General features: G+C 48.1%; 1 protein-coding gene across 1 annotated transcript in view; it reads left to right on the top strand.

The window, feature by feature from the left end:
* The window catches only part of dpf1 (double PHD fingers 1), a 43,643-nt gene that overhangs the window by 6,339 nt on the left and 20,480 nt on the right, over positions 1-16,824 (top strand). The window contains exons 2-6 of the mRNA XM_048618202.1: positions 344-451; positions 8,855-8,982; positions 11,265-11,354; positions 14,661-14,739; positions 15,308-15,439. Of these exons, the coding sequence (XP_048474159.1) occupies positions 344-451; positions 8,855-8,982; positions 11,265-11,354; positions 14,661-14,739; positions 15,308-15,439 (537 nt within the window). The remainder of the gene's footprint in view (positions 1-343; positions 452-8,854; positions 8,983-11,264; positions 11,355-14,660; positions 14,740-15,307; positions 15,440-16,824) is intronic.

The following is a 16,824-nucleotide window of genomic DNA, read 5'->3' as shown; positions in this document are numbered from 1 at the left end:
GGGGGAGATGGGGAGAGTGGCTGGGTGGGGTAGAAGGGCTGGGAGAGGGGGCAGGGGCTTGGGGGGGGAGATGGGGAGAGGGGCTGGGGCAGGGGCCTAGGCAGGGGTTGGGGGAAACGCCCTCTTCCCCATCAAAGGGAATGGGGAGAATACAGGAACAGGGGACTGAGTTGGATGATCAGCCACAAACATATTGAAAGGGGTAGCAGGCTCAAAGGGCCAAATGGCCTACTTCTCTTATTGTCTCAGTTTTCATGTGTTTCTATTCGCTCACCAGAACTTGTGCACCTGTTCATTCTGAAATATCTAACTTTCAGTTGGTTTGTATGCCTGATTCCTGTAGGATTGGCCCCGGGACAGTTGTACACCTACCCAGCTCGATGCTGGCGGAAGAAGAGACGCCTAAATATCCTGGAAGACCCAAGGCTAAGACCGTGTGAAATTAAACTTGGTAAGAGAGAGACTTTTGCTGTTTGATCTCTTCCCGAATCCAGGCTGAGGTGTGGGGAATGATTTAATTTAATGTGTTTGGGTCTATGAACAGTTTCTGTTTTTTTTTCTCCCCATCAGACATGGAACCAATTAGTGAGCTTCCAGTCAGGCCCCCATTAAGCCTGAGACTGTTGATAGGCAGCCCCTCCAGCCTAATAAGATTTTTACAACGCATGTTGTCAAATAATCACAAACGGTCTTCTCTTGTACAACAATATTACTATACTAAGAATTTTGTGGGACACACGCTCTTGTTGCCATGATTTTTAGTGATGTGTTTTTGCCAGTGCTTACTGTTGTAAATTGCTATGTCAACAGTCACGGTGTAATTACAGTCATTGGCCGTTAAATTTCCGGAAGCTTCTCAGGTCTGTCACCGTCTGTGAATTTATGAAGAGGACACAAAGATTCAGATAGGTTCAGTGACCGGGCAATGATACGGCAAATCAAGTATAATGTGGGAAAGTGTGAAATTGTCCATTTTGGCAGGAACAGTTTAAAAAAAAAGAAGCTTATTGTGTAAATAGTGACAGATTGGAGGGCTCTGAGGTGCAGGGGGATTTGGGTGTTCTAGTGCATGAATTACAGGAGGTTAGTCTGCGGGAACGGGAGGTAATTAGGAAATTTCACGGAAAGTTATCATTTATCGCACGGGGAATTGAAAAGTTGGAGGTTATACTTCAGTTATACAGGGCACTGGTGGGAACACACCTGGAGTATTGTGTACGGTACTGGTCACCTTAATATAAGGAAAGATGTAGAGGTGTAGGAGATAGCTTAGAGAAGGTTTACCAAACTAATAGCCGAAATGAGAGTGTTGTGTGAGGTGGAGAGGTTAGACACACTGGGTTTGTATCCACTGGAGTTTAAAACAGTACAAGGCAGCTTGACTGAAACGTGTAAAATCCTGAGGGGTCAAAAACAGAAGTTGCTGGTAAAGCTCAGCAGGTCTGGCAGCATCTGTGAAGGAAAAAACAGAGTTAACGTTTCGGGTCCGGTGACCCTTCCTCAGAACTCTGAGCTTTCCCAGCAACTTCTGTTTTTGTTCCTGATTTACAGCTTCCGCAGTTCTTTCGGTTTTTAAAATCCTGAGGGGACTTGACGTGATGGATGTGGAGAGAATGTTTCCGCTTTTGAGGAATCTAGAGCTGGGGGGCACCATTTCACAGTCAGGGGTCACTCATTTAAGACAGAGATGAGGTGAGTTTTTTTCCTCTGGGCGGTGTTGGGGAGGTGGGTGATGAGTTTCAGAGCACTCTTCCTGAGAAGGGAGTGGAAGCAGAGTCCTTGAATATTTTTAAGGCAGAGGTTAGATACATTCTTGTTAAGGAAAGGGTGAAGGGCGTTCAGGGGTAGACAGTAATGTGGATTTGAGATTACAATCAGATGTGGTAATGAATGACGGAGCAGGTTCGAGCAACTGAACAGTCTACTCCATCCCCTAATGTAAAAGCTCATGTGTTGTGTCTGTATTTAACAACAAAAATCGAAAAGTTGTGACCAGTTTCCTTGCACACATAATGTGCACCAATGTGCCAATTTGTACGGCAAAGCCTTTGGGTCATTCAAGGTGGGGTGGCCATGCAGTGTCAATGTCGCTGGCCTCTCAATCCAGCACACTAGACGCACGCTTTGTGGTCGTGGATTCGAATCACTCAATGATGGATGGTGAAATTTGAATTCAATTAATAAAATCTGGTATTAAAGGCTAGTCTAATGGTGACCGCGTAGTCAGTCATCATAAAAAATCCCATCAGGATTACTGTTACCTTTTAGGGAAGGAAATCTGGCCATCCTTACCCTGTCTGATCTACACGTGACTCCAGACCCACAGCAATGGGGTTGACTCTTAATTGTGCCCACAAATGGCCAGTTAGACAGCCATTCAATTCACGGGCATCTAGGGATGGATTACAAATGTCAGTGACGTCAGGCTAACCGAATGTGTGGAGTCAGGGGCACACTTCCCTGGGGATTGAGTATCTGTCAGGGTTGTTGTTGAGGGTTAAATCCAAAAACTTGTGGCTTTTCTTATGTTCTTTTGTTAAAAGTGCATTGACAGTCTCTTGATTTTAGGTGACCAGCACAGTAAACAAATAGCAGAAATAAAACATAGGTAATCCATCAAGCCAGGTCTCACACTGGGATCTGACTGGTACAGTATGAACCATCAGCTGAGCTCAGAACAGGGACAAGGCATTAGAATGGGGGTTGCAGTGGAGGGGGAGAGCAGAGACTTTTAGGGAGCATAAAGATCAACATTGACAGTTGGGTTGAATGGCCCGTTGAGCCATACAGCGCAGAAACAGACCCTTTGGTCCAACCAGTTGATACTGACCAGTTTTCCCAAACTAAACTAGTCTCTCTCACTTGCATTTGGCCCATATCCCTCTAATCCTTTTCTATTTGTGTACCTGTCCAAATGTCTTTTAAATGTTGTAATTGTAGTTGCCTTTACCGCTTCCTCTGGCAGCTCATTCCACATACGAACCAGCCTCTGTGTGAAAAAGTTGCCTCTCAGGTCTCTTTTAAAATATTTTTCCACTCACCTTAAAATTAGTTTCAAACTCGTCTACCCCGTCAGTTCCGGTAACATCCTCGTAAATCTTTTCTGCACTCATTCCAATTTAATAATATCCTTCCTATAGGAGGGCAACCAGAACTATACGTAAGTATTCCAAAGCTGGTCTCACCAATGTCTTCAACATGACGTCCCAACTCCTATAGTCAATGGTGAAAGTAGTTGTGCTAAACACCCTCTTAACCACCCTGTCTATATGTGACACAACTTTCAAGGAACTATGTACCTGAACGCCTAGGTCTCTCTGTTTGACAACACTCCCCAGGGCCCTACTGAAATGTAATGTGAAATAGGCTCTGTGTCTTTTAAGATCTTCCAGCAGTTACACCAACATTAACAAGAGTCGAGTGGTTTAGCAAAATCGTTGCCAAATCCATTTGATTGATGAGGCATCTAATCTTCCGATCAGTGTTTTACTCTCTAATTGATTAGCTCTCTATTCTCTGGAAATCCAGCGACTTGGCAGAATTGTGTGCTTATCACTCCTTTAAGAATCACGGATTGGTCATGATGAATTTCTCTCCTGTCCCCCGGGACCTGGCTAATAACCCATTGACCATTTAATTAACAGGCAGTGAATTAGCAGCTCATCCCCTCTGACTGATGGCAAGTTGGAAGTTCACAGTTAAAGGTGAAGGTGGTCAGGGCTGATCCTGTCTGAGGAGCTGTCTGTGCTCAGTAACAAGGCTCTACGAGACAGTAAGAACTGCAGATGCTGGAGACTGAGATAACACCGTGTGGAGCTGGAGGAACACAGCAAGCCAGGCAGCATCAGAGGAGCAGGGAAGCTGACGTTTCGGGTCGGGACCCTTGTTCAGAAAGACCCTCCTTCTGTAAAAGGTTCCTGGCCTGAAAGGTCAGCTTTCTGCCTCTTCCGATGTTGCCTGGCCTGCTGTGTTCCTCCAGCTCAACACTTTGTTATCTTGGCTGAATACATATGCCAGAAATTGAGATTCTGCTCTCCCACCGCACCCAAACCACCTGTTTACCGTCTCTCCTGCCCCCATTGGCACATCTGCTCCATTTTGTTTTAGAATCACAGAGTCATACGACATGGAGACAGACCCTTTGCTCCAACTTGTCCATGCCGATTAAGATTCCCAAACTAAATTCGCCTCCACTTGGCCCATATCCATTTAAATCGGTCCAAATGTCTCTTAAATGTTGTAAACTCTTCCTCTGTCACTTCATGCCACGTACAAACCATCCTCTGCATGAAAAAGTTGTCCCTCAAGTCCCTTTTAAAATCTTTCTTGTCTCACCTTAAAATTATGCCCTCTGGTTTTGAACTCCCCAACCCTACAGAAAAGACCTTTGCTATTCACCTTATCTATGCCCCTCATGATTTTATAACCCTCTTATAAGGATTCTCTCAAAGATTTCACTCACATTCTCACCTCAAATGCCCATCCTACATAGCAAACTTTCAAACTCCAGTCATGGGACGAGGCGAGCATTACTACCTCTCCCTATTTGCCCTAGAGAAGGAGCAGAAGGTGGCCATTCAGCCCTTCGAGCCTGCTCTGCTATTCACCTGCATCAAGACTGTTTATCTACTTCAATTCCACATTCCTGCACTATCCCACGATCCCTAGAAACCTATGGATCTCTGCCTTACATATTGAATGAGTGAGCTTCCCTGGTGTAGAGAATTCCTGGAATTCCCCCCACCTCCTTTGAGTGAAGAAATTTCTCCTCATCTCCTTCTAAAATGGCCAACTCCTTATCCTGAGACTGTGTCCTCTGTTTTAGATGCCCACAGCCAGGGGAAAAATCCTTCCTGCATCTACCCTGTCAAGAGGCATGGTGGCTCAATGGTTAGCACTGCTGCTTCACAGCACAGGGACTCGGGTTCGATTCCAGCCTCGGGCAACTGTCTGTGCACGTTCTCCCCGTGTCTGCGTGGGTTTCGTCTGGGTGCTTCGGTTTCCCACCATAGTCCAAAGATGTGTGTAGGCTAGGGTGGATTAGCCATGGGAAATGCAGGGTTATTGGGATGGGGTGGGATGCTGTGCAGAGGGTTGGCAGGCTGAATGGCCTGCTTCCACACTGCAGTGATTCTGTGAATCCTCGCAGCTCATGTACCAGCATCAACAGAGTGTTGCGCAGGCTCTTCGACTGTGGCAGCTTCACCTTTCTGCCTTAGAGTGTGACAAACCCCAGATCATTTTAGCAAGAATCACCAGGAGTATTCTCCAACAATGCTCCCCCACTCCCTCAGGATCATGAAGCCCTTCAACTCCATGCATCAGTCACAAACCAGGCCTGGCCGCTGGCGCTGCTGTCCCTATGTCCATGGCACTGCACCCAGAACAATTCCTGCCCGTCTCTTCCTTCCCACACTGCACTCCTCTAATCCCTATCTCGCTGACTGGATTTGGTGCACTATCAGAAAGGTGCTAGCTAAAGGCAAAGTCGCCACGGTCCCACGGTCTCATTAGAGAGGGAGATGGCCAGTGGTGGTTTAACCTGAGGGTCACTACGCCTCGAGCGAGGCGGGGAAGAGGTTGAAGAAGGAGAGTCCTTCATGGTGACCGCAGCCCATGTGGGAATTGAACCCAAGCCATCGGTGTCACTCTGCATAGCAAACCAGCTGTCCAGCTAACTGAGCTAACCGGCCCACGCCATAGGGAGGCTGCTCGACCCAACGGAATGGATCGTGGGATAGTGCGGGAATACGGAGTTGAAGTAGACAAACAGTCCTGATGCAGGTGAATAGCAGAGCAGGCTCGAAGGGCTGAATGGCCACCTTCTGCTCCTTCTTAAGGGCAAATGGGGAGAGGTAGTAAATGCTCGCCTCGTTCAGGCTGACCCACCCTGCCAGCGTTTACAGGACCACCCCCCTCTCCACAGCCCTGGGTTGCTGGAGCCGTGTCCATGACATTGGTCTACACTCTGTGCACTGTGTACCTTTGCAAAGCCAACGATCGGTCAGGTGCCATCTCCCTTCTGGTGACCTGCCAGCGTTCACACCATCTCCCCCACCACCAACACATTCAGTAGCAACCAGCCCTCTACCCCCACCCCCACACCTCATTTTAGCATGCATCCCCCATGCCTGAGGACCCCTAAACTCCTCACCCAGGGGTCAGTCAGTCGGTTTTTTTTCTATTGGTAGAGGGATTGAGTTTCGGAGCCATGAGGTCATGTTGCAGCTGTACAAAACTCTGGTGCGGCCGCACTTGGAGTATTGCGTACAGTTCTGGTCACCGCATTATAGGAAGGATGTGGAAGCATTGGAAAGGGTGCAGAGGAGATTTACCAGGATGTTGCCTGGTATGGAGGGAAGGTCTTATGAGGAAAGGCTGAGGGTCTTGAGGCTGTTTTCGTTAGAGAGAAGAAGGTTAAGAGGTGACTTGATAGAGACATACAAGATGATCAGAGGATTAGATAGGGTGGACAGTGGGAGCCTTTTTCCTGGGATGGTGATGGCTAGCACGAGGGGACGTAGCTTTAAATTGAGGGGTGATAGATATAGGACAGATGTCAGAGGTAGGTTCCTTACTCAGAGAGTAGTAAGGGCGTGGAATGCCCTGCCTGCAAAAGTAGTAGACTCGCCAACTTTAAGGGCTTTTAAATGGCCGTTGGATAAACATATGGGTGATAATGGAATAGTTTAGGTTAGATGGGCTTCAGATTGGTTTCACAGGTCGGCGCAACATCGAGGGCCGAAGAGCCTGTACTGCGCTGTAATGTTCTATGTTCTATGTTCTATGCTCTATTCATTTTTTGTGGGATGTGGGTGACTCTGACTGGGTCAGCATTTCTTGCCCATCCCTAGTTGCCACCACAATGCCATTAGGCAGGGAATTCCAGGATTTTGACCCAGTGACACTGAAGGAACAGGGCAATATATTTCCAAGTCAGGATGGTGAGCAGTTTGGAGGGTAACTTGCAGGGGGTGGTGTTCCCATGTATCTGCTGTTACTTGGCCTTCTAGATTTCAAGTGGTTGTGGGTTTGGAAGGTGCTGCCTGAGGATCTTTGGTGAATTTCTGCAGTGCATCTTGTAGATGGTACACACTGCTGCTACTGAGCGTCGGTGATGGAGGGAGTGGGATGTTTGTGGATGTGGTGCCAATCAAGCGGATGCTTTGTCCTGGATGGTGTTGAGCTTCTTGAGTGTTGTTGGGGCTGCACCCATCCAGGGCAAGTGGGGAGTATTCCATCACGTTCCTGACTTGTGCCTTGTAGATGGTGGGACAGGCTTTGAGGAGTCAGGAGGTGAGTTACTCAGCTCAGTATTCCCAGCTTCTGATCTGCTGTTGGTCGTGCTGATGGTGGGTCAGGCTTGGGCGGGGGGTGCGGGGGCTGGTGGGAGCTTTCTCTTTAATTTGTTCAGTGGGCATCACCGGTAAATCCAGCTTTCACCCCCCACCTCAGCAACCGAGCAGCTGGGGCTGTTCAGAGTTAACCCCATCGCTGTGGGTCTGGAGTCAGGTTTAGGCCTGACCAGGTAAAGATGGCAGATTTCCTTCCCTAAAGCAAATTAGTGAACCAGAAATGGTTTTTAATACCAATCGATGATAGTTTCATTGTCACCATCACTGGGACTAGCCTTCAATTCCAAAATTGTTTCATAAATTAAATTTAAATTCTCCCATCAGTTGGATTTGAACTCGTGTCTCCAAGGAAATAGTCAATAACCAGGGGGCATACAACAACAGGAACAAAAACAGAAGTTGCTGGAAAAGCTCAGCAGGTCTGGCAGCATCTGTGAAGGCAAGAAACAGAGTTAACTTTGGTCATCCCTCTTTGGTCACTGGGCCCGAAACGTTAACTCTGTTTTTTACCTTCACAGATGCTGGCAGACCTGCTGAGCTTTTCCAGCAACTCCTGTTTTTGTTCCTGATTTACAGCATCCGCAGTTCTTTCGGTTTTGACAAGGTGGCATAATTGTAAAGTGAAAGCCAGGAGGTTTTGAGGAAAAATGTTTTCAGCCAGAAGGTGATGGGGTCTGGAATGCACTGACAGGGAGGGACAGTGCTCTGAAAGCTTGTGACATCAATAAACCTGTTGGACTATAACCTGGTGTTGTGTGATTTTTGGCCTTGTCCAGCACCTCCACATCATGGCAACCTTTTAAAAAGTACTTGGATGAGCACTTTAGATGTCATCACTCTCAAGGCTACAGGCCTAGTGGAGGGAAGTGGGACTAGTGTAGATAGTTTGGCAATACAGGCTTTGTTTTTCCTTTATTCATTCATGGGATGTGGGTGTCGCTGGCCAGGCAGCATTTATTGCCCATCCCTAATTGCCCAGCGGGCAGTTGAGTCAACCACATTGCTGTGGGTGTGGAGTCACATGTAGGCCAGACCAGGTAAGGATGGCAGTTTCTTTCCATAAAGGACATTGGTGAACTAGATGGGTTGTTCCTGACAATTGACCATGGATTCATGGTCATCATTAGACTCTTAATTCCAGATATTTTATTGAATTCAAATTCCACCATCTGCTGTGGCAGGATTCGAACCCAGATCCCCAGAACATTACCTGGGTCTCTGGATTAACAGTCCAGCGACAGTACCACTAGGCCATTGCCTTCCCCGATGGGCTTGATGGGCTGAAGGGCCTCTTGTGTGACCCTATTATCAGCCCAATGACAGTATCGTAACATCCTCTTTTCCTGAATTTTGTCCCATAATTTAAGGGGGCCCACCTCGTTTCCGTGGTGATTTCTATGGTAATGCCCAACCACAGTGGGCTCCCGGAGGTTAGGACCAGGCCAGGGGTCAGCGGCATGGCGACCAAATGCTGTTGTTTCTTGCGTATCTCTGCTCAGATACTGAGGTGGCTCTGAAGAAGGAGGGTCTGCTGCCTGAGGGCCCGGCCTTGGAAGCCCTGCTGTGCGCGGATGCGGCAGAGAAGAAGGCGGAGATGAAAGACGAGGAGAGCATCAGCGAATGCCAGGTAAAGTCCCAGAGGATCACTCTCTCGTTCGAGTTTAACCTGAGGGTCACCACGCTGCGGCTGAAGGAGAGCCCTTCATGGGAATTGAGCCCACACCTCTGGCATCACTCTGCCCAGCTGTGACTATCGCGCAGGTGACTGGTGCCTTGCAAGTCAGCCTGGTTTCCCGAAGGGCAACTCAGGCTTGACAGATTTCCTGGAGTTCTTTGAGGATGTAACCAGCCAGGTGGATGATAATGGGGATCCGGTGGATGTGGTATGTCGAGACTTCCAGAAGGCATTTAACAAGGTGCTGCATGAAAGACCGATCCAGAAGGTTAGATCCCGGGGGGATTAAGGGCAGAGTATTGGCTTGGATACAGGATTGGCTGACTGACAGAAAACAGAGGGGCCAGGGTAAATGAGTCCTTCTCTGGATGGCGAACTGTGATTAGTGGGGTGTCACAAGGAGTCAATTCTCAGACCTTGACTGTTTACGATCTACATAAATGATCTGCAAACAAGGACGGTGTATGAAGTATTGGCGAAGATCTGTAGCTCAGGTGGTGGGTGAGGTTGTTGACTTGCTCGCCGAGCTGGCTTGTTTTAGTTCAGGCTTTTCTTCACCATGCTAGGTGATATCATCAGCGGAGCCTCCGATGAAGCAAATGTTATTCTACTCTGCTTGGAATTTATACTGTCTGGTCTGTTATGGTGAGTAGTCATTTCTAATTTTGATCTGTAGGTTTTATATATGGGATCCAATTCTATATGTTTGTTGATTGATGTATGGGTAGAGAACCATGCCTCTAGGCCATCAGTTTAACTGGGACAAAGTAACCATAGTAGCCCAAGCCAAACATAGACACGCACAGGAATTCCTAGAGACATGGTTCTCCAATACTTCAATCAACAAACATATAGAATTGGACCCCATATATAAACCCACACAGATCAAAACCAGAAATGACTGTACTCACCATAACGGACTGGACAGTATAAATTCCATGTGGAGTAGAATAACATCGCTTCATTGGAGGCTCCACTGATGATGTTACCTAGCGTGGTGACAAAACATCTGAACAAAAACAAGCCAGCTTGGTGAGCAAGTCAACAAGCTCGGGGACAGTGTAATGTAGTAAAATTCGCGGATGATACTAAAAATAGGTGGGAAATGAGGCTGTGATGAGGAGATAAAGAGTTTGCAGATGGATATTGATAGGCTAGGAGAATGGGCGAGAATCTGACGGATGGAGTTTAATGTGGATAGGTGCGAGGTTGTCCATTTTGGCCAGAAAGAAAGGGCAAATTATTATTTAAATGGGGAGCAGATTCACAGTGCATCAGTGCAGAGGGATCTGGGTGTCCTTCAGTCACAGAAAGTGGGCATGCAGGTGCAGTACATAGTTAGAAAAGCAAACGGTATCCTGGCATTTATTGCAAAAGGGCTGGCTTGTAAAAATAAAGAAATGTTGTTACAATCGTATAAGCTATTGGTGAGACTGCATCTGGAGTATTGTGTCCAGTTCTGGCCTTCTTACTTGAGGAAGTTTGTGGTGGCACTGGAGGCAATTCAGAGGAGGTTCACCAGATTGATTCCAGGGATGAAGGGGCTGTTGTATGAGGAGCGGTTAAATAGTTCGGACCTGTACTCGCTGGAGTTCAGAAGAATGAAGGGCATATTGAGGTATGCAAAATGCTAAAGGGGATTGATAAGGTGGATGCTGAACAGACATTTCCCCTTGTGGGACAGTCCCGAGCAAGAGGTCATGGACATAGAGTGAGACGGGGGTAGGTTCAAAACTGAGATGGGGAGAAACTATTTCTCTGAGGGTTGTGAATCTGTGGAACTCCAGAGCACAGGGGAGACAGAATCAATCAACAGATTCAAGAAAGAAATGGAGATGTTTCTGATGGAAAGCGGGATAAAGGGTGATAGGGAGCAGGCAGGAGAGTGGAGTTGAGACCAGGATAAGATCAGCCATGATCATGTTAAATAGCAAACTGGGCTTGAAAGGTTGAATTGCCTACTTCTGCTGTTAGTTCCAACCCAATGGTCAAGCATTATCCAATTATCTACTTTGCCATTGGCTGTGTGAGCATGTCGGGGGAGGGGAGGGTGCAGTGGGAGCTGGGCCTTGGGATGATTGACGCATTGCAGTTCAGCCAATGGTAAAGCCTGGGGTGGGGCTCAGCTGCTGGTTGGTTGAGGGAGGGTAATCACATGATCGTACCCTCCCTGCGGTTCACCCAATTAGAGTTGGCCAAGCCAACGCTAACGTCAAACCTCTCGTTTCTTGCAGAGGATTTTAGCGAGTGACTTCCCTCACGAGATTGAGGCTGATGACCTGGAGGAAGACACGCCAAAGCGGAAAAATAAAACCAAAGGAAGGGTGAGCTGTTCAGGGTTTCTTTATTGTCTCAATGTTGTGTGATTCGAAGGGAAGGATGAGAGGGACGAATTGAAGGGTCGGGAGGGGGAAATCCTATTGATATGTCATGTGGCCAAAACAAGATCACATGACTTCCATTGGCATTTTGAGTGGCTGCGCGAGCAGAGGGAGTGTTGAGGTAAAGCTGGAAACTTTGACACCAGTTTGAGGGGGCAGAGGGTGTCACATTTGCAGAGGAATGGGCAAAGAACAGGACAAATGAGGCTAATCGGAGAACTCTTTCCAAGAGCCAGCACAGATATCATGGGCCGAATAGCCTCGTTCTGTGCTGTACCTTTCCGAAACACATGTAAGGTGACAAGTCAAGGCTTCAGATCACATGGTCGCAGAACAATAGACTGAAGGAGGCCATTCAGCTTCACATGGGCGGCATGGTAGCTCAGTGGTTAGCACTGCAGCCTCACAGCGCCAGGGACCTGGGTTCGATTCCAGCCTCGGGTGGCTGTGTGTGTGGAGTTTGCACATTCTGCCCGTGTCTGCGTGGGTTTCCTCTGTGTGCTCTGGTTTCCTCCCACAGTCCAAAGATATGTAGGTTAGGGTGGATTGGCCATGGGAAATTGCCCGTAGTGTTCAGGGGTGTGTGGGTTATAGGGGGATGGGGCTGGGTGGGATGCTCTGAGGGTCGGTGTGGCCTTGTTGGGCTGAAGGGCCTGTTTCCACACTGTAGGGATTCTATGATACATGTCTATACTGGCTCTCTGGAAGATCTATCCAGTTAGTCGCTATCCAGAGGCCCATGCGAATGCTTTGGGGACATGGGTTCAAATCCCACCATAGGACTGGTAGAATTTAAATTCAACTAATCATCTAGAATTGAACGCTAGTGTGAGTGTCAGTGTCCATGACAATGATCATCGATTGTTGTAAAAACCCATCTGGTTCACTGATGGCCCTTTAGGGAAGGAAACTGCCATCCTTACCTGGTCTGGCCCCTACATGTGACTCTAGACCCACAGCAATGTGGTTGAATTTTAATTGCCCTGAATAATGACCCTTGCAAGCTTCGCAGTTAAAGGGATGGGACAGCCAATGGCCAGGGACACCCATGAAATTAAAATTACAGGAAAGTCCCACTCCCCTCTGCCCTTGTTCCCCAGTCCTGCGAGACTTTATCCGAAAATTCCCATATTGAATCTGCTTTAAGTCAGTGTGACCCAGATCACAGCAAACTTGTTGTGTCAACAGTTAATTCCCCTTCACTCAGTTCTGCCAATAGTGTTGTCTCCTCGGGTTACCAACCCAAAATCTACAGGGGTGTCCTCGTATATTAAATCCTTTCATGGGCTTTGAAGAGAGTAAATTGTGAAGTTCTTTTTGACTATTCATTCACGGGATGAGGGCGTCGTGGCATTTACTGCCCGTTCCTAATTGCCCAGGGGGCAGTTAAGAGTCAACCACATTGCTGTGGGTCTGGAGTCACATGTAGGCCAAGCCAGGTAAGGATGGCAGTTTCCTTCCTTTAGTGTGCCAGACAAGGTTTTTTTTTTCCCCAAATAACAATTGATTCACGGTCATCATTAGACTCTCAACTCCAGGTTTTTTTTAAAAATTAAGTTCAAATTCCACCATCTGCCGTGATGGGATTCAATCCTGGGTCCTCCGGACATTAACTGGGGTCTCTGGGTTAATAGTCCAGCGATAATACCACTAGGCCATCGCCTCCCCGGGGGGACATGAGGAGACTGCAGAGGGATTTGGATAGATTCAGTGAGTGGACAAAGATCTGACAAATGGAATATTATGTGGGAAAATGTGAAATAGTCCTTTTTGGAGAGAAGAATGGAAAAAGTACACCATCCAAATGGTGAGAGATTGGAGAGCTCTGAGGTGCAGAAGGATCTGGGTGTCCTTGTGCATGAATTGCAAAAGGTTAGTCTGCAGGAACAGCAAGTAACTATGAGAAAGCTCATAGAATACCATAATTAATCGTGAAGGGGATTTAAAATAAAAGTAGAGAGTAAAATAAAAGCAAAATACTAGAAATCTGAAATAAAACAGAAACTGCTGGAGAAACTCAGCATGAGTGGAGAGAGAAACAAGTCAAGTCTGGTGTGACTCTTCTGCAGACTACCATTCTTTGTTCGAGAGGAGACACATATCAGAGTCTGTATGTTAACCCTGTTTCTGAACCTATAGTGTGGAAACAGGCCCTTTGTCCCAAAAAGTCCACCAACCCTTGGAGCATCCCACCCAGACCCATCCCCCTATAGCCCACCTAATCTACACGTCCCTGAACACTATAGTCAATTTCCCATGGCTAATCCACCATAGCCTGCACATCTTTGGACTGTGGGAGGAAACCGGAGCACCCGGAGGAAACCCACGCAGACACAGGGAGAATGTGCAAACTCCACACAGACAGTCACCCGAAGGTGGGATCGAACCCAGGTCCCTGGTGCTGTGAGGCAGCAGTGCTAACCGCTGAGCCATCACGTGTTGCTTTTAGAACAAAGAGTGGCAGTCTGAAGAAATATCATACCAGACTCGAAAGGCTAACTCTGTTTCTCTCGGCACAGATGCTGCCAGACCTGCTGGGTTTCTCCAGCACTTTTGGTTTTTATTGTGAAGGTAGGAGGTTGTACTTTAGTTATTAGTCCATTAGTGAGACTGCATCTGGAGTACAGTGCACAATATTGCTCACCTTATTTAAGGAAGGATGTAGCTGCTTTGGAAGCAGTTCTGAAGAGCTTCACTAGACTGATATGTTGAACAGACAGACTGCGTTATGAGGAAGGGTTGGACAGACCAGCCTTGTATTCGCCAGAGCTTAGAGGAGTAAGAGATGACTTGATTGAAGCAATAAGATCCTGATGGGTTTTGGCAGAGTGGCTGTGGAGTGGATGTTTCCTCTTGTGGGAGCATCCAGAACGATTCGAAATGGAGGCCCACCCATTTGAAGCAGATGAAAGGGCAGGTTTTCTGTCACAGAGGCAAGAGTCTGTCCTGAAAAAGGCAGTGGAAACAGAGTTTTTGAATATTTTTAAGGCGGGGGCAGAGAGATTCTTGACAGGCAAGTAGGGGTGAAAGGTTATCAGAGGCAGGGGGGAATGTGGAGCAGCCGTGATCTTATCGAATGGACAAGGAATGGGTTGAGGGGCTGAATGGCCTACATCTTCTCCTCGGCAAACAGGTTCAGACGAGTAGCTCCAAGGGACTGTCCCCTTGAGCTTTGAGCCTGTAAGGAGAGTGAGTGGGACATTGCTGAGGTTAAAATAACTCTTTTGGCCTTTCTCTTCTCTCTTCTAGACCTGTGGCATTGGAGGGATGCGCAAGAGGCAAGAGCCGACATCGTTGGAGGATCGAGACAAGCCGTACGTCTGCGATAGTGAGTAGATTCGTCCGTCAGAGGGAAAGGGTGTCACGCGAATGTTTTTGTAGCCAACCAGTAAAGAGCTTTAGCACCCAGAGAAAGGGACTGCCCATTGTGATGCTTGCCCGTTCGCGCACAGGAAGATCCCAGCGGCAGCCGTGTGAGGAATGGACCGGATTAGTCAGTTTTACCTGATGTCGATCGAAGGATAAATATTGGCCAAACCACCACGAGCACTCAAGCTGCTATCCTTTTGCGCAGGATCCCCGTTTAATGGATCAACTGGAGAACGAGAGTCACTGATAATGCAGCACCCGCTCAGTACTGCCCGGGGAAGGGTTGGCCTGGGCCATGTTCCTGGAGTGGGACTTGAACCCCTGGCTTTCACACCGACTGCTCCCCACTGAGATAGGGTCCAAGTTGAATGGCAATGGGGAGAGAGGGTTGCTGGTTTTGTCCTTGGTCTCTGGCAGGCTATCGCCTCCTCTGGGATTGTGCACAGTTTTGAAGTGACTCACACACCCTCTCTCTCTCTCTCTCTCTCTCTCTCTCTCTCTCTCTCTCTGCCTTTCGTGGCCCAAAGTCTGTGGTAAACGGTACAAGAACAGACCAGGCCTGAGCTACCACTACACTCACACCCACCTGGCGGAGGAGGAGGGCGAGGATGAGCTGGAGCGACACACTCTGCCCTTCCATCGAAAGAACAACCACAAACGTAAGCTAAAGCATTCAGTTTGGCCGGCAGCTTCGGGGTGGGTGAGTGGCGAGGTGGGGGTCTGTGTCGTTCAGTGTGTGCCACTTTGAATCGGTTTCGAATTGCAGGATGGTTACAGTGCAGAAAGAGGCAATTCCTCCCATCATGACCCTGCTAGCTCACTGCCAGAGTAAATCAGCCGCTCCCATTTCCCATCAGGACCGTAGGCAATTTCCCTTCTGAAAGCCACAGTTGAATCTGTTGCCCACCCATCTCTCTCTCTGGGGACAGACCCTCACCCCTCCCTGCGTAAAAGTGATTCTCCTCAAGTTATTTTTTTATTCATTCACGGGATGAGGGCGTCACTGGCTAGGCAGCATTTATTGCCCATCCCTAATTACCCAGAGGGCAGTTAAGAGTCAACCACATTGCTGTGGGTCTGGAGTCACATGTAGGCCCAGACCAGGTAAGGATGGCAGTTTCCTTCCCTAAAGGACATTAGTGAACCAGATGGGCTTTTCCCTACAATCAACAATGGATTCACGGTCATTAGATTGTTCATTCCGAATATTTTTTTAAAAATTCAAATTCCATCATCTGCTGGGACAGGATTCGAACCCATGTCCCCAGAACATTATCTGGCTCTCTGGATTAACAGTCTGGTGATAATACCACTAGGCTATTCAGTCCTCTGTCCAGTTACTGTGTTCTCTGGCCCCCGATCTGTTTACCGGGGGAAATGGGCTTTCTCTGTGACTCCTCTGTCAAGGTCCCCTCCTAATCTCCATCAAATCTCTCCTCAGCCAGCTCTGAGGAAACCAGTTCCAACCTCCGCATCCTACCCTCTTGGCTAAAGCCCCTCACCCCTACGCCCATTGTTGGGCATCCTTGCTGCACCCACTCCAAACATTTCACATCCCTCCTGAAGGATAGTGTCCACAATTGGGCACAGTACTCCAGCACAGGCCAGAACAGTCTTGTATATAAGGGTTGACTGTCTCTATTCCTTGTTTTTGCACTCTCCACCTCTATCCATAACCCACTTGAGCCCCATCCGTCCCAAGTCAATGTATTTGCTTTTCTTTCCCGTCGGGTAAATTGATCGCCCGAATTGTGGAACGAAGTGTTGTGATTGGGTATTGCCAAGACCAATCAGGCTCATTCTTGGAGGTAGATCTCCAGACCCCAGGACCACCACCATCACTCATCACACCCCCGGTTCCCTCCTGTTTCCCCCACCCCCTTTCCCTCCTGTTTTCCCCTTTCCCTCCTGTTCCCTCCTGTTTTCCCCTTTCCCTCCTGTTCCGTCCTGTTTTCCCCCTTTCCCTCCTGTTTTCCCCCTTCCCCCTTTCCCTCCTGTTCCCTCCTGTTTTCCCCCTTTCCCTCCTGTTTTCCCCCTTTCCCTC

Source organism: Rhincodon typus, chromosome 39, assembly GCF_021869965.1.
Source record: "Rhincodon typus isolate 14 chromosome 39, sRhiTyp1.1, whole genome shotgun sequence".
Taxonomy (NCBI): Eukaryota; Metazoa; Chordata; class Chondrichthyes; order Orectolobiformes; family Rhincodontidae; genus Rhincodon; species Rhincodon typus.
The sequence above is the reverse complement of the archived record's forward strand: the minus strand, read 5'-3'. Positions and strand labels throughout refer to the sequence as shown.